The sequence below is a fragment of the Solanum stenotomum genome, chromosome 12, assembly GCF_019186545.1.
Source record: "Solanum stenotomum isolate F172 chromosome 12, ASM1918654v1, whole genome shotgun sequence".
In the NCBI taxonomy this organism is placed as follows: Eukaryota; Viridiplantae; Streptophyta; class Magnoliopsida; order Solanales; family Solanaceae; genus Solanum; species Solanum stenotomum.
The window spans coordinates 33,321,487-33,349,029 of record NC_064293.1 but is presented as its reverse complement, the minus strand read 5'-3'; the positions used below and the strand labels follow the sequence as shown (position 1 = coordinate 33,349,029).

Sequence of the window (27,543 nt, the reverse complement as noted above, 5' to 3'; positions counted from 1 at the left end):
ACAATTTCAACCATGAAGTTATATGACACTATTCTTGAGCCATGTCAATTTCCTTCCAAATCATAATAAAATCACTGCAACTAAAAATGGCAAACACTGAAAACAGTATGCAGATGAGGTAACTTGATACAGAAAGTACCAATTTAATTCATATTAATGACAAAATAGACATAAAAAAGACATCATCCCATACTGGAAATAAAGGGAATTACAAGGAGGTTGCTCTATTTGAGACTATTATTCATGACATAAGGAAATTAACTCCACAAGATATTGCGCAAATCAACAGTCCCATAATTGCCAAGAAATTGTATTTCCTGCACAGAAGTAAAACCATAATAATTAGCATTCAAAACATTACACACCATTTCATGAACTTTTCCATTCTAATCCCCCGTAGGCCGTAACCAGATAAATACTTAATCGCCTCCATGTTTATATCAAACCAAAGACATTTAACCTGAAGGGGTCGTCTCATTCAAAACGAGGATATCCAAGGATTATAGGATTAAAACCAAGAATATAGCTTGGATAATGGATCCCACCATCTATATGGAAGGTCTCCAACCAAACACGAGATAAATTTAATCCTAAAATTTTATACGGGGATGATCCACCAAATCCCTTAAACCAAACGGCCTGTAACAGTTAAAAATTAACCATGAAAGTGACAAATGCATGTATGAAATACACTTGACTTCCATTCATTGACCTGGATAAATTTTACCCCACCATCATAACAAGAATAATTGAATTAATGTTTCTTAGTCAGGGCATTAGGCAAGAGCAAGTAAAAGACTCACTTCACTAGCCAAAAGGTTCATACAGAGCAAAACTAAAAAGCAGTTTTTCTTTTCCTTCTTCGACATTTTTGGATACTCAAATTGTTAGTAACATTCAATCTAAATGAAAATCCGCATTCAAGGAAGACTGGAGTCTGGACGAGAGACTAACCCAAGAGTAAGACGATTTTGGGGATCGCCAGTGGAATAACCAGTGAAGTAGAAATAGCGAGATACAATATAAACAGCTCCAAGAGATGCACAAATCAAGGGGTGCCTAATTCCTCCAACAATCATCAGCATGAAAAACATTGGCATCATTTCTAATGAATTCTGATGACCTCTCTGCAATCAAAACACCAACATAACAGCAAATCCATATCATTTCCTAAACTATAAATTACCAAACAATAAACTATGTCATTACCTCTAAACAGAAGATAGCATACCTGAACACAGTTAAAGGACTTAGCATTCTTGTTTTCAGCTTCAGTAGCATACATTGTTGGATAAGAAACCTTGTACCTGTTAAGTTTTCCATCATTAATCAGTATCTCTAGCTTCAAATCACAAAAGGGGTTGGGATAAATCTTGCAAAAAAAAAAATCTTTAGCTTCAAATCACAAAAGGGGTTAGGGATAAATCTAAAAAAAAAAAAAAAGACAAATCTTTAGCTTCAAAGTCACAAAAGGGGTTTTGTAAAATTAGGCAAAATCAAGAAATAAACAGAGATTTAGACAAAACCGTACTGTTTGCGGGCTTTGCCGACTTGAAAGGACATCCAGAAGTTGAGGAAGCAGTAGGCAGCAAGAGCAAGAATTACATATCCATATTCTTTGGGGAGGAATTCAACTCCGGCCATGGTTTTTTCCGATTTGGGTTTTGAGAGAAAGTATGAGAAATGAGAGAATTGATACTTTGCTTTGTGTTGAGGTGGGGTTTATATTGACTTGTTCAAGATCTCTCTACATTGATGGTGTCTTGTTTCTCAAGACTGCACAAATGAGATTTTGACTTTGTATTTGTGTTCCCACAATTATAATATAGGAAAGTGAATGTGATTGGATGCAATTTCTACAATTTTAGACCCCTTCTTCTAGAACTAGAAAAAGTGCAAAATTTGGAATTGTTTAGTATGGTTTTGATTTGATTTTCCAATTTTTTTTGACAAATTTAATGATATTTGTTTCTTTCTTTTCCCTTTCACATTTCCAACTTGTAAATTTTTATAATTCTTTTCATTGTAGTAGTTATTTTTATTTTGAATGAATGGAAAAGATGTCTTGGAAATTATAAATTTAATTAGGTGAATAAAATTTTACAATAAATACAAAATAAGAATAGGTAAAACGCATAGTTGTCTATTTACGTAAATGAATTTGAATTTATGATTTTGTCTATTTGAACTTATATGTCGCGGAATTGATCGGTAGAATCATAATTTCTAAAGTTCACATTAAAATAAAATATTTATATCAATTTATTTATAACAGGATTCATTCATATTGTTAGTCGCGTACGCAGAATCTTTAGCCAGCAGTTTCCAATGTTTGCACCTTAACGATGAGGTCCACTCTCATACGGGCTACTGCATGAATGTGAAAAGCACTGTGAATTGAATTATCCTTTAAATTGACTTGAGCCCTTTCATTAGTCTATTAGGGATTGTTTGAATGAGAATAAATTATTACGAGATTAATTATTTTGAATAAGTTATTTTATTATGTAAATGAAATAACTTATCTTATCATTATGGTAAAAATTATTGGATAAATAATCACAGGACTATCTAATATCTCCAATCAAATATTTGAGATAATTATATTTTATACCTCACACTAAAAGGCAAAAGTAAACTAGTTATACAAATTAATTTTCATGAAAAAGTATAACATATTTAAATTGTTTACACAACTCATAATTATTATATATGTGTGTAAGAGTTACGAATTTTAACTCATAATTTTTCCAATTCTAACACAATTCATCCCAATTCAAATAACTTTTGGGTGAGCTATTTCAAACCTTTATACGACAATATCAAGTACAATCAAATCTACTTAATAATATCATCGTTTGTCATGATAAATTTTTTTGTTACAACGAAGTATTGTTACATAGAAAATATATAAATTATATGAAAAATCAATTCCACAAAAAAATATAATTATTAAGATATTATTTTTTAAAAAAATTATTATAGAAAAATCTGAGTATATACTACTAAATGATCACACTAGCTAATCAGAAATCAGTAACACGTGATCTCAACTTAAAAAACAATTAAGCACCAAAAAATTCTCAAATAAAAAACAAAGTGGACAACAAAAGGAAGGGGACAATGTCAACGGATTCTACAAAGTAAATAAATGGCAGGCTCGCAATTTAGCTCTTATTTATGAAAAAAAAAAACGAGAGGGGGATTTCCATCTCTTTTAAATGGAGATCGGAGAAGGAAATTATAAGGTGGAATATCAAACTCTTATAAATAAATTACAATTTATGTGGTCAATCAAGAGCTACAATGATTTCCCTCCATATTTCCTAAATAATTTCAAGCAAAATACAATTGATTTTTCATTTGCTTTTTCGTTTTTGAAAATTATTTTGACTCATTTTCAAAGTTAAAGTGGTTTATATCAATTTAGATATTATTATGAATTAGTATCGGTTCAATATTGATTACACAGATATCACATAATTAGTCATTAGATCGAGAAGAAGCAACATAACTGGAAAGTTTTTACATAGATTGATTTGGACCCAGACCCAATTAACAATTAGTTGAACGATGAATGAGAAAGAATAATTTAGGCATATTATTTTAAATAATGTCTAGCCCTATCATCCTCTTTCTTAGAGTCGTCGTTTGGTGTGAGGAATAAGAATAAATACTCTTGGGATAAAAAAAACACACCTACTAATCTCGCTGCCACAACACCCATGAAGATACACCACAAAATCGATGGGGAAAATTACACTAAAACAATAGACTCATTATGTCGATCAACTTCAGTTAAAAATCCGAATTGAAAGAACCAATATTCATGGAGAATTAAGGGACTTTCCTTCTGATTTTGTATGATTTTTTGTTGATTTTTCTGAGTTAAAACGAAGCTCAAACAACTTTTATAAAGCTAAACCGACATAGGGGCTAAGGGTCCACCTTGACGTACATGTTTGCGCAGTCTTACAAAAACATGAATATCTCTCTATTCTGAAGTTATATGGGTCAACAATTTAGTGTGTTAGAAACTAGACTCGTAAATTTTCGATTTGATATGTTGGGGCCCCACTAATTCCTTACATATGGGAGAAAACCCACAACACATTTTACCCAAAATTTAAGAGAATTCCTTTTTTTTTTAAAGGAAAGTTACAATAACTTTTTCCAATATTTATTTTAGCTTGACTTCAAAACATAACATACAACCATCGTTCAATTGAAATACCTCGTAAAACATATTTCCTAGCACATTAAGCTCTTAGTCTTATCCCAAAAAGTATGAGTTAATCTGATGTTCAAACGAGCGGGGTGTTACATTAATATAATCGTTCCACGTAGTACGAATAATTTAATTACATAGAGTATGTATTTTTTCTTACTAATTTCAAAATAATAATATTTATATTAAATATAAATTTATAGATGAAGTATTATATCTAAGAAAATATAAGTAAATTCTTACTTTGAATTTGAGATTCTAAATTATATTGCAACTACGTAATTAACAAGACCTGACATTAGTTTGACTACAAAATAGCAATTGTGGTAAAATATTAAGGACTAGTTTGCATTTTAACCAAAAGGCCAAAAATAAAAAAACTTTATATAATTTGTGTGTTGGCCTCTTTTCTGTCAAAGGGGTTTCCTTTCTTCCAAGAACAAGAATCACTGCTAAACCCCTATTCGACGCAGCAGTTATCCTTCGAGTTTTACAGTTAACTACTTCGTCTCTCTATGTCTTTGTCTATTTTACTATATTGTAGTTTGATTTATAAATTATGATCATACAATGGGGTCTTGCAAGAACAAGAAAAGCACTGAAATTGGGTTTTGCAAGAAAAAGAAAGTAAAAAATGTAATGGGGTTTTGCAAGAAAAAGAAGCAAAATAATAATTTGAAATTGGGTTTTGCAAGAAAAAGAAAAAAATTGAAATGGGGTTTTGTAGAATGTGATACAAAAATGGTTTGCATATGCTTAGGATGTTTCTTGTTTGATTTATATGCTGTGAATTGTGATCATGCAATAGGGTTTTGCAGAATATGACTGAAATGGAAACTGACGATGATGGTGAAGCCATTCTTCTCGAAAAGACACTTATAGACGTTATCTTTTCTTGGTCTTTTAAGGATGTCCTTAGCAAAGACCTTTACAAGGACAAGGTTTGTTTTACTGCTATTTTTGTCTTGTCTTATTTTGTGTGTGTTTGGTTTTTGTAGTATTGATTCTATGGTTTATCCCTTGGCTGTTTCATTTGGTGGCATTTGTTACCAGGGCTTTTACTCTTTACTTAGAATTATCCAGATCTTAAGTAGGTGTGGATTACCATTGCATCCACTATGGTTCATAAGTGTAACATGATACTTGACTACTTGTAATGTGGCTGTTTGTTAGACTGGGTAGGTGTCCTTTTATTTTTCACAAGTTGGGTTGTGTGCAACTTTTTAAGATTGATATTGATGCAAAGAGTAGCTATGAGACTAGGCATATGAAATGTGGATTATCAACATTTTTTTGTATCTTATACTTATACTACTTGTTAGTCATGAATATGGACAATGGGTTGCTTTTGATGAAATTAAAACCTGTCTATCAATACAGGATTGGGGTAGCATTGCCAGTATAACTGATGTTATTAGTTTTGCACATCGAAGGTAGATGATGAAGATTTCATAATATTTTATGTCAAGGCAAAAACAAAATGTCCATTATCTTTCATGATGTTTGAGCGTATTTGTTTTGGATCTCTATCTTAAGTATATTCTGGTCATATGATCTTGAGTTATCCTGTAGGTGAAGAACATCCCTTCAACATTTCAGTCCATCACTTTGTATATGAAGTCATTCGTCTTCCCTCTTTTAGAGGAAACACATGCTGATTTGTCTTCTAGCTTCGATAAAGTGGCAAGTGCATCTATATGCAAAATATTGTCTATTCAGGAAGTGGAGAGTAAAAAGCCATCTGATAAATGCTTATACATTATTGAGATGGAAAGGAAAGAGAGTAGTGGTGATGGCAGATCATATGAACCTGAGACGGGGGATCTCTTTGCCATTACAGATGTAAGACCAACATGTGTCGATGATCTAAACAGACCCACAATGTCCTACATAATGGCTCTGGTTCAACGAGCGACGTATGAGAAAGATTATATCAAGATCCAGGTCTTCTCATCGAGACCCTTTTTGGTGGAACAGGGCATTAGGGAAAATCATATGAGGGACTCTTTGTTCTTGGTCTCTCTTATAAATACGACAACAAATACACGCATTTGGAATTCATTGGACTTGGGGCTGGAAAGGCAAAACTCCAAAGTTATTCAGAAAATACTGGAACCTGATTCTGATGTGACTGTAAGCTTCATATTTTTCTCATTTGTTATTCTGCTTAAACAGTCTTACCAAAATGATACATCTTCATATTTCCTTATGAATTTTGACGTCACTATTAGATGACCTTCTATCACCAAGTTCTTCAAGTTGTTACTTGTATATCATAACATGAAATATTTGACTTCTTCTATTGCTTTTGTAGGGTAAGGAGAAGTGTAATGTCTGTTTGCAAGGGGAAGTGTATCGAGTTTGCAGATCAAAGATCCTTGCATCTAATTGGTTAATCAATCTTAATGATTCTCAACATGAAGCAGTTCTGAACTGTCTCGCAACAAAGTATTGCCATCACGAGAACACGATGAAGCTAATCTGGGGTCCTCCTGGAACGGGGAAAACGAAGACTGTTAGTGCATTGTTGTTTTTACTTCTGAGTCTCAATTGTAGAACAGTAACTTGTGCTCCAACTAATATTGCAGTCTTAGAAGTATCTAGACGAGCCTTGAAGCTTGTGGTGGAATCATGTGAATTTTTGACTTATGGTGTAGGAGATATAGTTTTGTTTGGAAACAGGAAACGAATGAAAATTGATAGCCAAGATGAGTTACTTCATATTTTTCTTGATTATCGTGCTGAAGTTCTAGCAAGGTGCTTTACTCCTGCATCTGGCTGGAAATACTCATTGCAGTATATGATAACATTACTTGAAGACACTGAACTGTTGTACCAGCTCTATTCCATAAATGATCAAGAGGAAGATGCTGATACCGAACTTTATCAGAAATATGATAATAATGCTAACTATGATAGTGATTCAGGGAATGCAGTTCTTCGCAAAGAAAGCCTGAAAAACAAGGGGGACAAAACACAGAGGTTGTATGCTCAAGGCGTCAAAGACGAGTGGAACAAGAGACTTGGACAAGTAATTGCCAAAACAATAAAATTGAATGATGAAAGTCAACTTGGCAGAGGATTTTGTCGGAACAAGAAACATTCAAGGTCTGTTCCGAGAAAGGGGAGTAATGATTCTCATCAAACTAAAGCAAGGTTAAATTTTGATGACTTTGTGACAAGCAAATTAAATTGCAAACTGGAGGCTTTTACTTTCTATGTTGTTAACTTTGTCATGCACTTGCCAACTTCACTACTGTCTGTGGTGGTGGCAAGAGACATGATCAGAGCTGTAAACTTACTTCATTCACTTAGTAGTTTATTGCAAAGTTTTACCTTTAATGGTAGAAGTTTAAAAGAAGTCTTTGTTAGAAACAAAGAAATAGAGAGACGAGTGACTGGCAGCTCTTCTGATGTAGAATTGGTCAAACAAGAGTGCCTTAAGATACTCAAATCCCTTCCTAACAGCTTTTTTGAACCTGAAGACAAGTTTTCAATTAAAAATCAAATTTTGAAAAATGCATGCCTGCTTTTCTGTACTGCTTCAAGCTCCTTCAAATTGCATGAGACAGAGGCTGAATTGCTTGTTATTGATGAAGCCGCTCAGCTTAAAGAATGCGAGTCAACTATCCCCTTACAGATTCCTGGTCTCCGTCATGCTATATTCATAGGAGACGAGTGGCAACTGCCTGCCATGGTTAAAAGCAAGGTTGTCATGTGCTACTTTAAATGGTACCTAATTATAAAATTCTGCACAGTTAGAAAGTAAGTTGTTCTTTTTTAATTAGGTTTGTGAAGAGGCCAAGTTTGGGCGGAGCTTGTTTGAGAGGCTGGCACTTCTGCGATTCAAGAAATACCTTCTTAATCTTCAGTATAGGATGCACCCGTCAATAAGCTCATTTCCGAACAGGGAATTCTACCAGAAACAGATTATAGATGCTCCAAATGTCAGAAGTACAGGATATCTGAAGCATTTCCTTCAAGGTGAAATTTATGGTGCTTATTCTTTTATCAATGTAGCATGTGGAAATGAGGAAGTCGTTGATGGGCATAGCATCCGGAACATGGTAGAAGTAGCGGTGGTTTGTGAGGTAGTTGCCAACCTCTTCAAAGGTACACTAAGATTGATTTAATGGCATTATCAAGTGAAGATGCACATTATATCATTTGCTAAATTACGGATTTTCTGATTTTATTTCCTGTTACAGGATTCACTTCCTCAGGAAAAAAGATCAGTATTGGTATCATATCACCCTACAATGCTCAAATTGCTGAAATTAAAGAGAACCTCGGAACTAAGTATAGCACCGATGATGAGAGTGAATTCTCTGTGGATGTACGATCTGTCGATGGTTTTCAAGGAGGTGAGAAGGATGTAATAATAATCTCAGCAGTACGCTCCAATGCTAACAGATCAATTGGTTTCCTTTCTAACAGTCAAAGAGTTAATGTAGCATTGACTAGAGCAAGGTATTACTGTTTTTTCAAGATACTGTGTAACTTTCCATTCTCTAGGGGATTGTCTGTGGTGTTCTGTAAGAAAGCTTGCTTCTTGCAGGCACTGCCTCTGGATATTTGGCAATGAAGCAACATTAAAAAGCAGTGGTTCTGTTTGGAAGATACTTGTACATGATGCCAGAGTTAGGGGCTGCTTCCATGATGCTCAGAATGACAAGGACTTGGTGAAATCTATGGCAGCTGCCTTGGTAGATATTGACCTCCTTGACATTAAAATACGCCTTTATTCAGTACTTTTTGAAGGAACAAGGTGGAAGGTATGCTCTCTGAGTTTCTAAAGCATATTCTCCTAAATCAACTGGCAATGCCTTTCTACCTACTTTATTTTATTTTATTTTGATAAAACCTTTCTACCTACTTTATATTCATTAAAAATGTATTGTTACTCATTTTCTTTGGATATGTTAAAGCAAGTTTTCCTATCAGGTGCCACTTTCCTAATCTCACTTTATACAGAATTTCGCTCAGGGAATGAGTATATACTAAATCACATTTGATGTGCCATCGTTCGATGGGGTATGAAGTTTTTTTCTTTTATATATAATTTTCTAGGGTGGGTAGGCCCGTGAGGATGAGTAGTGGGGCAGAAAAGGCAGAAGAAAAAGTCTTGATTAGGAATAGAACCCTAAACCCAAGTAATGTAGAGTGAAGTTGCAACTACTAGGCTGGACTCTCCATGTGACACACAATTTAAGATGTTATTGACTCCTGTTTATAAATTCATAAATAAGAGTAGAAAAAATATTAAGTGATGTTTGAAAATTTGATAGAGAAATATCTCAATGGAAGTTAGTTTAATAGACAAAAAAATGAATCAATTTTAGACTTGATTAGTAAAATGGATTTACATTCTTAAAACTTTGTGGAAACTGTATAAAATAAGTTATCACTGGAATAGTGTCCAACATTATTGGATGTAAATTATCACTGGAATAATGGAAACTGTATAAACAATGCAATATAAATTGTGGTGGAGGTAGTAGGCCTTTTAGGGCCCGTTTGGCCAAGCGTTATGAAAGCATGATACGAAATCTTGAGATGGAATTGAAGTTTTGTTTGGACATGCGATTTGAAGTTTTTGTGTTGTATATTTTCTAATAAACATAAGAATTCCATAAGTTGTAAAACTACTAAAATAGTCCCAATTGTCTATTCAATCTTACCAAATAAACAATAATTTATAAAATCGCATAATAAATTATTACAAAGCCATTGTGGTCAGTCTTGTTCACTCAATATAGATGAATAATTATTTTTTTATTAAACATTAAAGTAGTAGTAATAAATTTGGTTGACAAATAAATTTGATGAATATAAATGATAAAGTAGGAATTGATTTAAAGTTATAATAAATTTTTTGTTGGGGAGAATAATAAATTTTAAAAAGTAATGATATGATTATAAATTTTATTTACAATGAAATAAATGGCTAGTATGTGGGGTTGTTTTAACAAAATATAAACTTGTGGGTTAATTTTTGTATTTAAAAAAAACCCAAATCATGATATGAAATCATGAGATGGAATCAGCGTGAAATCGCATGATTCCATCTCACGATTTCATATCGTGATATGGTATCGCATGGCCAAACGGCTACTTACTTTTTGTAAATTCTTTTAACAAAATGTCACTCCATGGGGACTAGAGCTAAGGTAATAGATAAAGACCAGTGAAGGCAATGCATTTCTCTAAATGAAGACAGATTGAGTACTTACAACGAGTTAACTAATAATTTCTTTTTGTTTGTTATAGCATCATACGGTTTATGGCATTATTAGTGCTCCTTCCATCCTAATTATGAAGATGTCATTTGATTAGACCAGAGAATGAACCCTGGTCAGGGGAGATTATGTGAATGTTGGTTGTCAGTGTGTTTTATTTATGGTTAAAATGTTGTGGGAAAGCGACGTAGATGCTTCAAGAACTTTCATAAAAATTAAATTGATCCAAGGTTGTGTTTGATCTCTGTCAGTTGTTCTTTCTCCCAGCTGTGTTACAGGACTAATTGAAGCTTCATCTGTTTCATTACAGGTAAGTGTTGATGATAAATTTTGGAAAGCAATGGAGAAAATTAAAAGCATAGAAATTCGTAAGAAAGCAATTTCCGTATTGATGAAGCTTTCTAGTGATTCGCAATGGCCTCACACTGAACATATTACTGTGCCAAGTGGGGTGTCTAATCAACTCACTGAGCTCTGCCCTGTCGATGGGATACTTCATATTGTTCTGACTCTTGAGACTATTATGGAGACCTCAAGATATGTAGATGTCATGCGGGTTTGGGATATTCGGCCACTGACAGAGATACCAAACCTAGATCCTATGTTTATCTTGTGCAAGCAGCTTGATGCTTTTCATTTGAAGGATGAGTCATCTGCTGAAAGTGTTCATATCAGGTAGGTTTATCTTGAAGAGTGCATACATATACAACATACAAGATCGGAAGGGCATTTTCTTGTAGAAATGCTACAACTTTTTGAGACTTTGTTTTCGTAATGTGCATAGATAGGATTTGTTACATATAGATGCAGTTATAGAATGAAGAGAAGTTCTCTTAATGTGCATAGATCATGCAATTTTAGAACGGGGATAGAATATTCTGTGGTATACTTTCAGTTTGCAGCTATCCTATTGATGGAGTTAACCAAGCTTTTGGTTTGCAGTTGTCATTTGTTTATCTCACAATTTATATTTCCCTTTTCAGCCAAAATAGGTCGAGCTTCTGGTAGTTTGTGTTGTCATATCCTTGAACATCTCTTCGGAGACATTTATACATTGACATCTCATGAGAAATCAGAAAAGCTGATGAAATAAGAGTGCATTCTTGCTTAACTGGTTCAAATATGTTCTTACTAACCAGTCTTTCGTCTGTTAACGTTCATTCTAGTTTATCATTTTAAGACAGATTCAACATTTTGTTTGGTGTGAGGGATAAAAATAAATAGTGATGGAATAAAAATTTTGTTTCTTGTTTGGTTGTCATGTTTGGGATTACTTATCCCACCATATTCCCAACCAAACGATCCCAAGGATTCAGAGTCTGGGTAATATACACAACATCTTGAAGGTTTTTTTGTCTGTTAACGTTCATTCTGGTTTGACGTTGCTCTTTGTATCAAAGCTGATAAAGAATACAGGATTTCAAATATTACTAAACTCAGACTAAAAATTGATCAAGTTTGCTCTCGCATTTGATAAATTGCTAAGCAAATACTGAACTGCACAGAGCCCAAGACACAGTATTTCAGTCATACATTTTATTCAAAAACATCAATTCATAGTTCTAAAGCTTCCTTCCCGTCTGATTTTTTCAATTGCAATCTTTGTGGTTCACATGAATGGTACAAGTTAGTAAAATTAGCAACAAACTTCATTATGGAAATGAGCATTTTGTAATAGTCATTCACCATTAAGCAGTAAGCAAAGCTCATTACTGAAAGCATTTTCTAAAGAGAATACTGAATAGCATAACCATCCAAAGTGCCAGGTTTGGGATGGTGAAAGCTCACATAACATGCTCCACAAAGCACTACACTTACACTGGGTAAAACTATTAATTGAAGTGTTGCAAATTACACTGAATCGCATTCAGTACTAACAGATTTTCAGTCAAAACTGTCAACCCTCATCAATAACAGGTGGTAGCTATGAGCTCTTACACATTACATCAAAGAATACAGTGACATGACCAGCTGAGGACATCATCTTAATACTTTCAAAATAGCCAGAGTTTACACATCATTCCAATGAAATCACCTGTGCTTTTTCAACTGTATTATGGTCAAAAGGACGATATGAACCTTTGAATCTTTGATTGTCCCCTCTCCTTCTCTTCTGGCCCTTCCAGATCGCCTATGTTGTCATGATATTCCTGCGGTGCAAGTATAAACTTCAATAACATAACAGACTTTATCTAGTATTCTTCAGAATAAAGGAAAGACTAGGCCCACTGACGAAAAAGTGAACCGTATAATAGGAAGGAAAACAGCTTCACATAAAACTTGTATGAATTTCATTAAAGATCAACACAGGCAATTCATGAAGATGGACAAGGAAAGGCCTCAAGGAGTTCTTCCTTCTAGATCTATCTTCAGATATTACCACACCACAATACCGAAGTTATATTCCAATAATCCAAGCATGTCAAGAAACAATTTGCATTCATTGAACTAAATCCAAAGTGAAAGATACAAAGGTCAATGCAAATAACATGTTGCAAAAACTGGATTTTGCTCTGATTTGCTACAAGTCCTAAAGCTATTGTTTCTTGCAAGTTAACCTCGTCTCCAAATGTATCCAAGAATTTTCACTCTTTTTTTGGATAAGTAAAAGAATCCAGGAAAATTTGCTGTATAATAATATAACTAACTTGAAAGCAAACACAAGAAAATCAAAAAGAGGGTATTGCTAGAGAAAAAAAGGAAGTCATGAGCAGACACCTGGAGTATATCTTTTACATCTTGCTTAGTCAGCTTTTGTTGCTTTAGCAAAAGGTCAATCCTTGCTCTGATTCGAGGATGTCTGCATTAAAAAGAACAATTAAGCGGGAGGAACTAGATCTATCCAACCTGAAGGGAAAAGTATGTCAGGTTTCAGAACTTACTCAGACGTCCAAAGATGACCCAGAATAACAGCTATCAACTGCAGGATCAGAGAGAAAAAGAAACGACAATAAGAATGCCAGAGATCTGAAGTGGTAATATGCCCGTACAAGAGATAAGTACAAAATTAAAATGCAACAGATCTTTGACCTGAAGAGTATAAAGACCAGCTTCTAACTTCCTATTGTACTTCTCGTCTTCATCCATCTACAAACATGTTAAACATTATGGCAATATAAAATAAAAGGCTCTAGTGAAAGACATAATAAGCAAAGTCTAAGAAGTAAACAGACCTCCAAATCATCAAGTTCAAGCTGGTCAAACCGTTCAGACTCAAGTTTTACTCTATTGGAATATCTGCAACAGCCCCAAGGATAAAAAATTTAAAACCAGCACAATGTAACAAAATAGAACAATCAGCCTCAAGAGAACCATTCTTGTTTTCTTTTTTTCAAATAGTGGAAGCAAATGGAGCAGGGTACTTAGATATATGTTGCATGAACAATCACCTCATGTAGAGCTCCATAAGCCTGTCAATTTTTTCGCACTCATTCTCCACGAACTTACTTAACAATCTATCCCTTCTAGAACCTCTTAAGATTCCCCCTGTAACAGCAAACTAAAGCAGTTACATCCAAGGTATATGGGAGGTTTTCCCATTATAAATAAAATTATCTATCTTATATAAAAATGCAGTCACATACAAATATAAGGTAACTTTTTTTCTTCTTCCCCCCAACCCCTAAGAACAGCAAAATACTTGTGTCTTCACAGATAGGTTCTCAGTTAACTAGCCTCCTTACCAAATAAGGAAGCAACAAGTGATACAAGACGCTCTTCCAATTCTTCTTTGTAGCGTTTCTTGTTCTTTTTGCTCAGAGGTAGCTGATAATAAAACATTTAAGCATAATAAGTTATATGAGTCAATAATAGAAGAAATCATAAAAATAACACCAAATCATCCTAAAGAGCTTGTTGAAAATTTGAAATCAAGCAATGGAAACTCTTCCATTTGGGGTGAACTTGTGATATAGTTATGTTTTAACTACTATATCTCATTAAAAAAATTTGCTATTTCAACAATAAAAATGATACTAGAGTTGTTGTCATGTAACAAATAGCCAAGTTATTACCTAAGTAACAACTTGATGGGGAATACAATCCTTATCTAGACATCGAACATTTTAACAACATATCTGTAAAAAAGAATAATTAACATCCTACTCCATTCATCAACAAATTTAATCCTACCGTAAGAGTTGTTTATGAGACAATCTTTGAAAAATTAACAACTTAGTCAATCAAACTATATCTCAGTTCCAAATTAACTGGGATCCACTGTATGAATCATTTATATCTGTTATGCTCAGAAAATTTTATAAATTAGCAATCAATCAAAACACAATCAACTATATCTCAATCATAAACCAGCTGTGGTCTACTATATGAGTCCTCTATATCCATTCAACTAAGAAAATAATCACATTGGTCAACAAATCAATTGCGGGCGACTACATGAATCATCTATATCATTCTATCAATGTAAAATGTAACAAAAATTAAAGTAGAAGAGAACTTGACTTGCCTTACCCATGAAAGCAGGAAATGCAGTCTTTAACCCCATTACATCCACAAACCTCTCACATGCTGGAGGATAATTAGTCATTGCAAAATCCAACGCCCTTATAGCTGATCCATAGCACATTTTCTTCTGATTCATTATAATGATCATCAATTCCACTCCTTCAGATTTCACAAACTTCTCTTTATTCTCCAAAGGCATTAACAAACAACACAAGGCATCAAACAAGTTCTCAACCATCTCCTCCTCATCTGGCGTCTTAGGGTCCTTCGATTTATACATTGCTACAGCTTGTAACAATGCGTCCACGCCGTTCAATTGCCCTAATCTCTTCTGATTGACCGTGCTGCTCTGCAGCAAAATAGCCAAAATCTCCGATGCATACTGCTTGTTTCCATCAAATTCTCTTACCTTTATTCTTGTCAGCAACCACTTCATTAACTTCGTCCTTTCACATACAAGTTCCGCCACCGAGGGTTTCACTTCAATAAAATTTTCAACAGTGGCGAGTATACTATATATGGCAGCGGACTCGTCCGGATCGGAGTCGGACATTTTACCTAGAAGCTGAACGAGCAATTCTAACGCATTGTTCTCAACCAACGAATCAACTAAAATTTGCGCCGGCTCGTCGTTGTCCTCTAGAACATCCTCGTCGGTCAGGTCTTGTAATAAGCCGACCACGTCAATAGCGATGTCAGTGTTTTCGTGATTGAGGAGGCTGGTGATAGACGCAATGGTCCCGAGATTGACGAGTTCCGGGTAAAATTCGGGGCCTCCGGCGAGTATTTTGAGCTTTTCGATTTCTTCATGGAGCTCGACTTCGGAATCCGCGAACTTTTCGGGTTGGTCCGGGTACTTGAGACGTGCAGCAATGTTCTCCTTAAGACGGCGTTCGAATGCAAGGACGAGTTTTTTCACTGTTTTGATATCGAGAACTTCCACAGGGTTTTGTTGAGATTTTTCTAAGGCTTCGAGCAGTGAAAGGTCGATGCCTCCGTTTGCGGTGGCTGAGGACGGCGGTGGTGGTGGTTTGAATGTGTCGTACTCTTCGTCTTCGTACTCGGCAGGGTTTCGCTTGCGTTTTGCTGCTTCCATAGCTTCTGGCCAAAACCCTTAGCTCCCCCAGTAGCAGCAGAAGAGCTTCTCACACACAAATCACTTTTCCCTTTTCACCCCTTCATTTTTCTGCTTGATACTTCATACACCTCTAATCCCTGAAAATTGCTCGGGAGACCCCCAAAGATTTTGATTTAATGCATAAACAATCCTTAAATTTGTTAGTAAATTTAATTTAGAGTTTCAAATTGAAACTTATTTCAATTGGTCACTTAAACACACAATATGGTGTTTTTAGTAGACACTTTCAATTAAAACTTTCCAAAAAAATAAATAAAATTGCACATGTTATCAAGCTTTCACTATATAAATAAGTTAAATACTTAAAACATGTCATTATGTTAAACCTTAAATCTATTTCAACTGATATTAACATGTATATTTAAAGTAGATATATATTTTATGTGGTTAAATACTTACAAAAAAATTTAACTATTATTTCGAATACAAATATCATATATCTTCATTTAATTTGTCAATTTATCATCAACAAACATTTACTCTATACATATAACCGAGTCAACAAGATTTTTGATTTGTGGATGCTTAACTTCTTTATTTCATATGTGAAGTTATTATTAATAGTTATAGTATAAGTGCACAATAGAGGTGTACATGATTAGGTTGGTTCAGGTTTTTTAAATATCAAATTAAATCATTTATGTCAAATTCTTAAATTTATTAACCAAACCAAACTTATAAAATTCGGATTTTTCAATCTCGGATTTTTTCTGGTTGGTTCGAGTTTTTCAAATATCAAACCAAACCATTCGTGTTAAACTAATAAACATTGGATTTTTTTAATTCGGGTTTTTGAATATTTCCGGTAAACTATTCATACAAACATATATTTAACTCGTGCTCCAAATATTTCTTTAGTCCAATCAAAATACAACTATCTAAGGTGTTCCTTAAAAAAAATACAAAATATGAGATGAGTGATGACACTAAAATATTAAATAAAAAATAATAATGAAATCGTATAGAATAAATATTGCAAATTGGTAAGTCATAATGAAAATGATAATAATTAAAAGTGCTAAATAAGTCTAATAAGTATTAATTACATGATGAAACATTAAAAAAAAAAATTAGGTTATTTATTTTAAATGTCCAAACCAATGTGAAAGAAAGAACAAATATTCAACATTATTGTCATTCTTAGTGTTGAATTAATTTTTTTTGTTAGCACTAATATTGATTAGATTTTGAATTGAGCTTTAAATACTAATATCTATGGACTATAACCTTTATTGGACCATTCTCAAAAAACTTGAAAAAATATATTAGAAGATAAAAATTCTAAAAACGATAAGTAATATTTAGAAATTAGTTAACTAATCCGTGCTTCGCGCAGTCAATTAAAATCTTATAAATTTTTTGAAATAGTATTTTTCTTAGAATATATATATTTTAAAAAAATTAATTAATAAATGAATTTAATTAATTTTTTATAATGATCACGTATTCAAATTCTCTTCACAATTGAGCAGTTCTAATATAATTATATGATGGGGATCATATTGTGCTTTGCTATTAAATATTTTTGTAATAAAAAACATCATATTTCATTGCATATAATTATGGTTAAGTACTTTACATTCGTTTAAAAAATAATTTGTTTTAGTGCATGTGCAAATTGACTTCGTTAAAATTATTGCATAATTTTTTACTGAAATAGGTGGTCACAAATGAGGTGGAAATAATGCTCGTTTGGATTGACTTTTATTGTGTGACTTTTAAATCAAAAATAATAAGTTTAATTTTTTAATTTATGATTTTTGATTTATTTTTATCAGTTTAGCTTAAAATCAAGTTCTTCTAAGTACTTTTTAAATTTACCAAACACTCCAAAAGTGCTTAAAAGCTATTTTAGCATAAAAGCACTTAAAATAAGTTAATTCAAATAGTTATTATTTCCATCACTAATACTCATTTTTCTGTAATTTTCATATAAACCAAAAAATAAAACAACTAATTGGTTATTTTATCATAATTTTTTAATTAGTTGAACGTAATACAAACGAACTATACTATATATTAGAGATATATATATCATATGCATGCATTCAAAGAAAAGAATAACAACCAAAAAGAGGTTGAATTTATCAACATAATGTACTGTGAACCACAATAATATTCGTTAGAAATTACAATTAGTATACTCCTCTAATGTCCATCTCCTTATTATTAAAGAGAAAAGTTACACGAAAATGAATTTAAAAATGAAAATAATATCAAACCAGAAATGGAAAAAAATAATACAAAGATAACATACTTGTTAATTTACATAAAAGCTTCATAGCCTTTTGCAAATTTTGAGTGAAATAGATGCAAAAACTTTTTCATCATTTGATTGACATATTTGACTCCTCCCAATGCATTACATTGTGATTTTCCTATTCATATTTGCCATATTTGATTCCTCCATATGCATTACCAATCGGATTTTCCTACTCAAGGAATCTCTTTTCTTAACTTATTATATATAGAGGTTGTTTGTAACCTTTTTATTTCATTTTAATTATTATTTATTACAGAGATATTTAATGCATAGTAAAACGTGACATACCAATTATCAACTTTTGGGCTTCTTCCGTTTAGGTAAAGGGTGGTTATGATTCTCCTTTATTTTATTTTATTTTTTAATAATAAGAAGATGGAAAAAGAATAGTGAGAAAAGTTCAAAGAAGGAGAAAAAACATAAATAATTTTCTAGGTCAATAGAGAATGTCTCATCACCTTGTCTATATTTAGCTTTATTATTATTATTATGTAGATGTTTTTATCTAGCTTTATATTATATACAAATTTTTGTAATTAACTAAATAATACATTTATAATAAAAGAATCGATTTAAAGAAGAAAAAGGGGAAAAACCTTTTAAATAAATTAAATAATAAAGATAAAAATATTTACAAATATTATCATTCTGTAATTTGTAATTGTAATTAGAAGAAGGACAAAAAATAATTTTTTTTTTTATTAAGAATAGAAATTAGAGAGGTATGAGTTATGAATAATTACTCATTGTAAGTTGGCATGTGAAGAGTTTTGTTGAAAATGTTTATCCATTAATATAATATTTATTTGTAATAAATTAAATAATTTACTTTTATAATAAAATAATTAATTTAGATAAGAAAGAAAAGCCAAAAAAAAGAGAGAAAAAAAATAAATACAAATGGAGATTATAGAGAGGTGCCACATCACCTTGTCTATGTTTCTCCTTTATATTATATAATATAGATTACATCAAAATCAAAGTAAATGCTCATATGTGTAAAATAAATTTTAAAAATTATATTTATAATGTCGGGTTGGTTTGGTCTCGGATTGATTTTTTTAGTTAAAACCATACCAACCCAATTATAGTCGGTTTTTTCCAATATCAAACCATCAATCGGATTTTTTTCTAGTTTGACTCAATTTGCGGTTTGATTTGATTTTCGGTTCAATTTTGTACCCCGCACAACTATATGAAGATAGAGGATTCAAGCACACAAGGGTGTGGTTAATGAAGTGGTTGTAATGAGAATTCTAAGGTCTTGGAGACCAAAAAAAATGCAAGAAATCTGATTTGAACACCACGTCATAAAAAATAAAACAAAGCATTCAAAAAGAATAGAGAAATTATAAAACGCGTGGACGGCAGGATTCGAACCTGCGCGGGCAAAGCCCACATGATTTCTAGTCATGCCCGATAACCACTCCGGCACGTCCACCTTGTTTGCAATAAAACCTCTATTTTTGGAATTATAACAAACAAAATAAAACTATATCTGTGGAGAAGCTTCTACAGTTCCACTAATATTCATTGACACGTGGATTTTGGAGAGCAACATTTAGTCACTCCAGCTTCTTGTTCTTCGTCTCTTATATCTCTTCCACACACAGAGATAGATAAACCTCAACTCCAACTGATTGAAAAATGGCAAATCAGAAAAGGGTTCTCTTACTATGTGGAGATTACGTTGAAGACTATGAGGTTTCTTTCTTTTTCTTTTTTCACTTGATTTCTAGTTAGTGTGTTATGTGTATATGTTAAAATGATTAATCGGTCACTGATTTTTTTTTGTTTTGTTTGTTATTGTTCAGGTGATGGTACCATTTCAAGCTCTACTAGCCTATGGAGTAGCAGTTGATGCAGTTTGTCCTGGAAAGAAATCCGGTGACATTTGCCGCACTGCCGTCCATCAGCTTTCTGGTCACCAGGTCGATTATTTTCTCTATCTTATCTGTTAATTTGAATCTGCATAGTTCTCCTAAGCGGTATGTAATGTGATTATTTACTAGTTTTTTGGAGTAGATTCTTGCTGAATAGCTTTGATCTGTCCGGTAACTCTGATAAAGACAAGGGTTGAACTTTGAAGTAGGTCAAAGCTAGTCTAAAATTAATTAGACCCTGATACAGATGATTCATATAGTGGATCTCAATCAAGTCGAAAAAATGAGAATAGTTTGCCATTTTGTGTATACCTAATTGACTCATGCTGGATTGCATTGGATCGTAATGTTTTCGTTCACAGCACGGATCTATACTCTTATGATTTCTGTTTGAAGATTGGATAACCATTTATTACAAAAAGTAAAAGGTTCAGGCTTTATGAGTTACTGGAGTATGATTTGAATCTGCATAGTTCTTATCCATGGTATATTTCTTAAGTAGTATTCGGGTGGACTTTTAGATGTTTAATGATTAGAACTTACCCTTTTATGTGTCATTCATTGACTAGTAGTGGATTGTGGTTGAAGATTGAAACTTGATGTGTAGCTGTGTTCTTTTATTTTTCTGATCTTTACTCAAGTGTTTTCTATTTAAGGAGTGGATATCCATTAGTCCAAATTTCAAAAGGTTCGTATTTTATGAATTATGAGTTTGAATTCAAGGAAATAAAGGAGCTTTCATTGCTGATGGGAGTAGAACTTATGATAGTGGGATCTTCAAGTGTAGTTTTTAGCTTTCAAGAAATTGGATGTTGCATCTCTATATGCAGACCACTTAACTCAGGATAATTTACAGCTGAGGGCAAGAGATGTGGTGGATGGGTTCTTAGTCAAGGAGAGTCATCCTTGAACAATTTGGCTAGATATAGGCTGGTCAATTGGAGTTCTAGGTTTTAGACAACTACAACAATTCTTTAACCAAATTATATGTCTATACTCACTTGTGCACAAGTCTTGAGCAATGCACTGATATTTTCCTGTTGATTTGTTATAGAATTTGAATTTGTGATACTATTAATGTTTTTGTGGTAGCAGAGTCTTATTTAGTTTCAAAATTGTTTCAGACATATTCAGAGTCCCGTGGACACAATTTTGCTCTTAATGCAACCTTTGATGAAATCGAGGCTTCAAAGTATGATGGCTTGTTCATACCAGGAGGACGTGCTCCAGAATATCTGGCCATGAATGAATCTGTGTTGGAATTGGTGAAAAGTTTTGCCAACACTAAAAAGCCTATTGTCGCTATCTGTCATGGACAATTGATCCTGGCGGCTGCAGATGTGGTCAGAGGTCGAAGGTGCACAGCTTATCCTGCTGTCAAGCCGGTGCTTGTTGCTGCTGGTGCCCACTGGGAAGAGCCAGAAACCCTGGCCTCATGTACCATCGATGGTAATCTCATCACTGGACCTACTTATGAAGGAAATCCTGAATTCATTCGACTCTTTGTCAAGGCACTTGGTGGCAGCATAGTTGGTTCTGGTAAAAGAATCCTATTTCTATGTGGGGTAAGTTAATGATCATGTAGCATTATCTTTTTTAGCTGAGAGAATTTGAAATGCTGAGTTTCGAATTGCAGTTTACTAGTAAATGCTAGTATATGAACTAAATGTACAGATTATGGTATGACTTATGACCTTTGAAATGACTTTCATCCCACTCCAAAATTTAGCTGGTTCTGTTGATATGTAGGTGAAAGAAATTTTTCTCCTTATTGAAATTCCAATTTGTTCCATAATAGGATTCTCTTGTTATGTGTATTCGCTTAGTTTGTGTCATATTTTGCTCTCCACATGCTGGTGAGGCATCAGATAATCACCTGATATTGTTTGGAATGTCATGCCTGTGTAGATAAGAAAGAGCCTCCAGTTTAACCTGTCATCTTTAGTTTGACAGTATAGATTGATTATTATCAGCTGTTACTTAGTTCTGGTAGCGTGTGCTTCTATGTCTCAAGGAGGATTTGTTGAAGAAGATGCGATGCAGACTGTCATAGATGCTAAATAATAAATAAGAGCTTTTCAACTTTGCTCTTTCGAAGTGCTATATTAGGAAGTGGTGCATCTCTTTGGATAAGGTCTTTGCTTCCATATGCTAATGTATTATTCTCTTCTCAGGCCATTGCAGAGCGCCTTTTACCTTTATAAATGAACGTTTAACCATTAGTACTGCTTTATCGTATAGGATTACCTACCTCATTCTTTTAAGAAACATGATATCGAAATTGTCTCTTGAATATGATATCTGGCTACTCTATCCTCCATGTTCTTTATGGTCATGGGTGGCAGTTCTTGTCATTCTCTCGGAGGATTGTATTTTTGGATCATGAGCTGTGTATTAGCACATTTTAGTAGATGCTTCCTCCAAATAGAAAAGAAAAAGAAAGGAAAGCGTTGACCCTTCCCATACTCTTTCCCCACCTATGTGAATCTGTGCAATCTGCACAAATTACTGATGGTCCCTGACTCCTTGAGTTATTTATCTGAAATGCAAATTCCATACAGAATTTGGGAGGTTCACGGTTCACCTTGAACAGGATATACAGTTAAAAAAAATGTTTTTTCAACTCATGATTCATGAATTCCCTTGTCTTTTACCTGTACTACTCAGCCAAACTATCTACTGAACAGGATATACAGTTAAAAAAAAAATGTTTTTTCAACTCATGATTCATGAATTCCCTTGTCTTACCTGTACTACTCAGCCAAACTATCTACACAATCGGATTAGATGTACTTCTTGCTTGATTTATATTTTTTATCTCCCTTGAGTCACTCTTTTCCACTTCGCTGACCATGTTTTCATACTTCCTGTTACTTTATCTAATTGAAGCCATTGATCTGGGGTCTGGGCATTGGATGTCCTGAAAGATGTTCCACTAAGTAGAAGGCTTGAAACTACCACACTAGAGGCTTTATTTTTTCAGTATGAGTTACCGGGCTAGTATCACGGATGTGTGCAGATTTCATATTTAGAGTTCTTCTCTGCTCTGGTCTCAGACTGTTTAACTTGTATTTGATTGACATCTTATTTAGCAACTAATTTGAGCGCCCTTGTGTCTACTTTCTTTTGGGTGTAGGATTTCATGGAAGACTATGAAGTCAAGGTACCTTTTCAGTCCCTCCAAGCTCTTGAATGCCATGTTGATGCTGTTTGCCCCAAGAAGAAAGCTGGAGAGAAATGCGCCACGGCTGTGCACGACTTTGAAGGTGACCAGACTTATAGTGAGAAGCCAGGTCATGACTTTCCCCTAAATGCCAATTTTGAAAGTGTGGATGTTTCAAGCTATGATGGACTTGTAATTCCTGGAGGCCGAGCTCCAGAATACCTTGCCCTGGATGATGATGTTATTAAGTTGGTCCAGGAATTTATGGAGTCCAAAAAACCAGTTGCATCAATCTGCCATGGCCAACAGATACTATCTGCTGCTGGCGTTCTCAAGGTATCTATCTCTCTTAACATCATTGAGAATGGAAGTTAAAAAAGTTAGGTGCTTGCATGATGTTTGTGGAACATTTTATACTAGGATGTTATGATAAAATTGATCCCAACAATCTTATGCAGTAACTAAAACATGTTATCTTCAGAAATGACATAAAATGAAATCACGTGGTTTGTGCATACTATAATCCGTGCTCGCGTTAAACAACTACAGGGTAAGAAGTGTACTGCATACCCTGCTGTGAAACTTAACGTGATACTAGGAGGGGCGACATGGCTAGAACCAGAACCAATAGACCGTTGCTTCACAGACGGAAATCTTGTGACAGGGGCAGCTTGGCCAGGTCATCCTGAGTTTATTTCTCAGTTCATGGCATTGCTTGGAGTGCATGTAAAATTTTAGGCTACATGTTTGTTTGATATGTTTAGCCAGGTCAGAATAAATGTATCCAAATGTAACAAAAGAAGTAATTTGTCTGTTCGAAAATCAATAAAACTACTGATCTCCGCATAAATGTTACTCCCTTGGGAAATCTATTTTATCGTAGTTACTTAATGATAATGGTAATATTGAAAGAAAAATGATAAATTTATCTTCAATTGTTAAAATAGACAAGTAAAATGAAAAAAGTTATATATTTTTCATATAAGCGTCAAGTAATGAAATGGACATAATTTGGAAATTGGCCAAATGATTATATACCCAGCGGCTAGGCCTAGCACAAATATCAGATTTTGAAGTAAATGAATCGATATATCGTCACCTCCAATAGAAAAAGAAAAGCCATTTGTGAGTTAACATTCCAATCTAGCTAGACAACAAATTAGAGTTGTTAATTACATAATGAGGAGAAGGTTCTTTGCCATTTCCAAGCAAGTATTCATTCCACGCACTTAATTAATCGATAAGTGGATTATTAGGTACTCCTTAATTTAATATTGCCAAAATTCATGTGCAATTATACTCTATGATCTTCTTGTCCTACCTTAATAAAGACACCTAAAATTAAATGGGCAGTGGTAGTTTCTTGACAACCTTTTAGCACTTTCCACTCAATTTCATTTTAGGGCAAAAGCAACTATAACTACAATTACATTTTTGTTTTGCATAAAACTTTCCAAAAAAATCTTTTCCAGAATTTTTTTTTTCAAGAAAATTGTCCAAAGTGATAGATATTCAAAATAGAAGCTAGACCCCAAGAAGATGAGCTCCTAAATAAAAGAGATATAATACATGAATATTCACTCGTAAAAAATAGAAAAAAAAGAGTAGTATTTAATTAATGGAGAACGTGAGCTTGTTAGGTCAAGGTCTCAAGGAGTCAGCACAACTTTGTCCACACGTAACTACAAGTTGCCCTATAGTTTTTTGGGCCATGTTAGGTCTAATTTTCTTCTGGACAATTCAGCAACAACTCTTTGTCTTCATCTATTGATAGTCTTCAAAAGTATCAAATTGGCAACCTGATAATGACTTTTTTTTGTTTTGTTTTCCGCTACAATTAAATTCATATTTGGACAACTAATTTTTGAAGGCGACACTTTCAATTGAAATATCTTTTCATTTGCAGAGATTAAATTTGAGACTCAATCGTTCCATCACAATCCATATAACGCGCTAAGAATAAGACTTACGGTAGAGTTAATCCTTATTCTATTAATTTGGTAACTGATGCCAACACGATTTTTAACACATATCAAAGAACTTCGAAATATATACTAATCCACAAAAATGGATATGAAACTATTTTGAAAACTTTTTATACATCAAATTTTAAAAGGTGAAGGAATATACTACTAATATTCTCAAATGGATCTTTTGATTCTTTAAAGAACAAAAGTGGAAAAGAAAAAGGCATAAATTAATATTTTTTTTAGGCAAATCAAATTGGATTAGAACAGAAGGTGTGAGTTTGAAATGCTTTTTACCTACAAAAAATGTTGAATAGGCGGCTCATGTATATTGGTCCCAGTTGAATACAAGCAGAAAGTTGTTGTCTATTTTTTAATTTGCTATTTATTTTTCTTAATTATACTTTCCTATAATATAAATAAGAGTGTGTTTAGCTAATCCCACTAATAAATGTCTGCACATATAGGATAAAGTAATGCTTAGTTGGATCAAATTAATTATCACACAACCTAATTAAAGGGTCATCCGACCTAATTTGATAGATAACTTTTCCATTTACAACAAGACATATCATACTTTATCATGACGATATATCACAATTAGTCCATGATAAAAATGAGCCTATATGTTAAGATCTTATCCTAATTATTACTTCATTTAGTATATAATTTCAAATATTGAGGAAAAGATAATAATATCTTATTTATGACAATGATTTTCATTTTTTGGTGCTAAGAAACTAGTTTAGAGCTAGTGATATTTATGTTTATCGATAGTTGTCATAGATTTATATACTATTGGGGAATTAAAAAATTTCCCGTCCGTCCCATCTAAAACCTTTGAATTATTGAATTTGGGGACAGAGACCTAGCCCCTGCTTTATTTAAACAGTTAAGAATGAATTAAAAACTCAATTGTTGGAATTTTCAAAAGTTTGAAAACTTACAAATGGATTTTGTGATTTCTTGATATTTTTGACAAATTGATGATTATGTTTTGTTAGTGATATCACTTTGAAGCTGTGGTTGAAATTTGAAGCTATTCCACAAACCCATTTGAAATGGAGTTTTGTGGTTGATGTTCGTAAGAACGAAATTCAATTTTTGTATAATAATATAAATATATGTATTATTAAACGCATCACAAAATTGATACATTTTGTTTACGGTAAATGTGTATTGTAACAATATGAGCGTACTACTGCAGAAAAAAGAAGTTATAAGGGTGATGTAAACTAAAAATATAACTTGGCATTTTGTATTAAAAAAATGTAATTCATCTTTTATATAAAGGTCCCTTTTATTATTCTGTTTGTCAACAATTATTCACAAACCATCATCTCCTAAAAAACACAAAAAGAGGAAAACAAGTTGATATACAGAGCAAAATCAGACGTACACTTTATTTGGACTTTTTCTTAGACTAATGCAATATTTTTGGTCGAGGGGACTGAATATTCGTAGAAGCCATATTTGAATTACGTCTCAAATACAAAATCTATAAAGTAGACAATGATATATACTTTGACTAAGAATGTGTTATTTTACCTATATATGTAACAGTATGTTGTACTTTAATTAATTTTTAGTTTACACTGTGACAGCCACTTAATAAAGAGTGCCATGTTAAACACGAGATCAAATGTTAATGACCTCATAACTCTAGTTACATCTTTCTTCTTTTCATACAAATTGGGTAAAAAGTACTTAATTCATGATTAGAACTAGCCACCTTGCTAACAAAATAATATTTTTTTTTCCACAATGAAATATCTCAATTTAGATATATAGTCACTAATAGAAACTCACATGACTTTTTTAGGTTCAAAGATTATTATTTTTTTCTTCATCTTTTGTGTTAGCTAGAAAAAATATTAGATCTAAAATTCCACAAATGAGATCTACCTATATAGATGATGTGTACGCATTTTTACCCTAACTACGAAAGTAGAGAAGTTGTAACTCATCAAATGATGGCTCCACTGCAGCGCTGAACCATCATCATCACAAGTGGATTGTTGGTCAAGTTGGTCTAACACTGGCGCATAGGACATAGGTAGGTGAGTCATCATAAATTGTAATTTACTACTATATATATTCTATTTTATTCGATACATATAAGCAATGTACATATAAACTCACCCAATAATTCTGATTCCCATCCATGTGCTTCATCCCAATTCCAGCCAAACTGACAG

General features: G+C 33.2%; 4 protein-coding genes and 1 non-coding gene across 5 annotated transcripts; 2 read left to right on the top strand and 3 right to left on the bottom strand.

Annotated features, from left to right (window-relative positions):
• Positions 1-37: 37 nt before the first annotated feature.
• Positions 38-1,811, bottom strand: LOC125849142 (uncharacterized). Its single transcript, XM_049529164.1, has 4 exons — positions 1,532-1,811; positions 1,232-1,307; positions 955-1,127; positions 38-317 (listed from the first exon to the last, which is right to left on the bottom strand). Exons 1-4 carry the CDS (start codon positions 1,642-1,644, stop codon positions 242-244), a joined length of 438 nt encoding a protein of 145 aa, XP_049385121.1. The 5' UTR covers positions 1,645-1,811; the 3' UTR covers positions 38-241.
• A 2,832-nt stretch (positions 1,812-4,643) lies between these two features.
• Positions 4,644-11,167, top strand: LOC125848435 (uncharacterized). Its single transcript, XM_049528298.1, has 8 exons — positions 4,644-4,723; positions 5,047-5,169; positions 5,801-6,361; positions 6,543-7,937; positions 8,017-8,341; positions 8,437-8,698; positions 8,787-9,003; positions 10,778-11,167. The coding sequence occupies exons 2-8, from the start codon at positions 5,050-5,052 to the stop codon at positions 11,144-11,146; spliced, it is 3,249 nt and encodes a 1,082-aa protein (XP_049384255.1). The 5' UTR covers positions 4,644-4,723; positions 5,047-5,049; the 3' UTR covers positions 11,147-11,167.
• A 1,002-nt stretch (positions 11,168-12,169) lies between these two features.
• Positions 12,170-16,118, bottom strand: LOC125847791 (uncharacterized). Its single transcript, XM_049527484.1, has 8 exons — positions 14,933-16,118; positions 14,151-14,232; positions 13,857-13,953; positions 13,641-13,704; positions 13,498-13,554; positions 13,350-13,387; positions 13,186-13,267; positions 12,170-12,617 (listed from the first exon to the last, which is right to left on the bottom strand). Exons 1-8 carry the CDS (start codon positions 16,025-16,027, stop codon positions 12,528-12,530), a joined length of 1,605 nt encoding a protein of 534 aa, XP_049383441.1. The 5' UTR covers positions 16,028-16,118; the 3' UTR covers positions 12,170-12,527.
• A 3,573-nt stretch (positions 16,119-19,691) lies between these two features.
• On the bottom strand, positions 19,692-19,773 carry TRNAS-AGA (transfer RNA serine (anticodon AGA)). The gene has a single exon. It is a non-coding gene; the product is annotated as a tRNA-Ser (tRNA).
• A 91-nt stretch (positions 19,774-19,864) lies between these two features.
• LOC125848673 (protein DJ-1 homolog D) lies at positions 19,865-24,148 on the top strand. The gene is made up of 5 exons (XM_049528591.1): positions 19,865-20,036; positions 20,147-20,263; positions 21,340-21,780; positions 23,352-23,714; positions 23,928-24,148. The coding sequence occupies exons 1-5, from the start codon at positions 19,980-19,982 to the stop codon at positions 24,114-24,116; spliced, it is 1,167 nt and encodes a 388-aa protein (XP_049384548.1). The 5' UTR covers positions 19,865-19,979; the 3' UTR covers positions 24,117-24,148.
• The last annotated feature ends 3,395 nt before the right edge of the window (positions 24,149-27,543 follow it).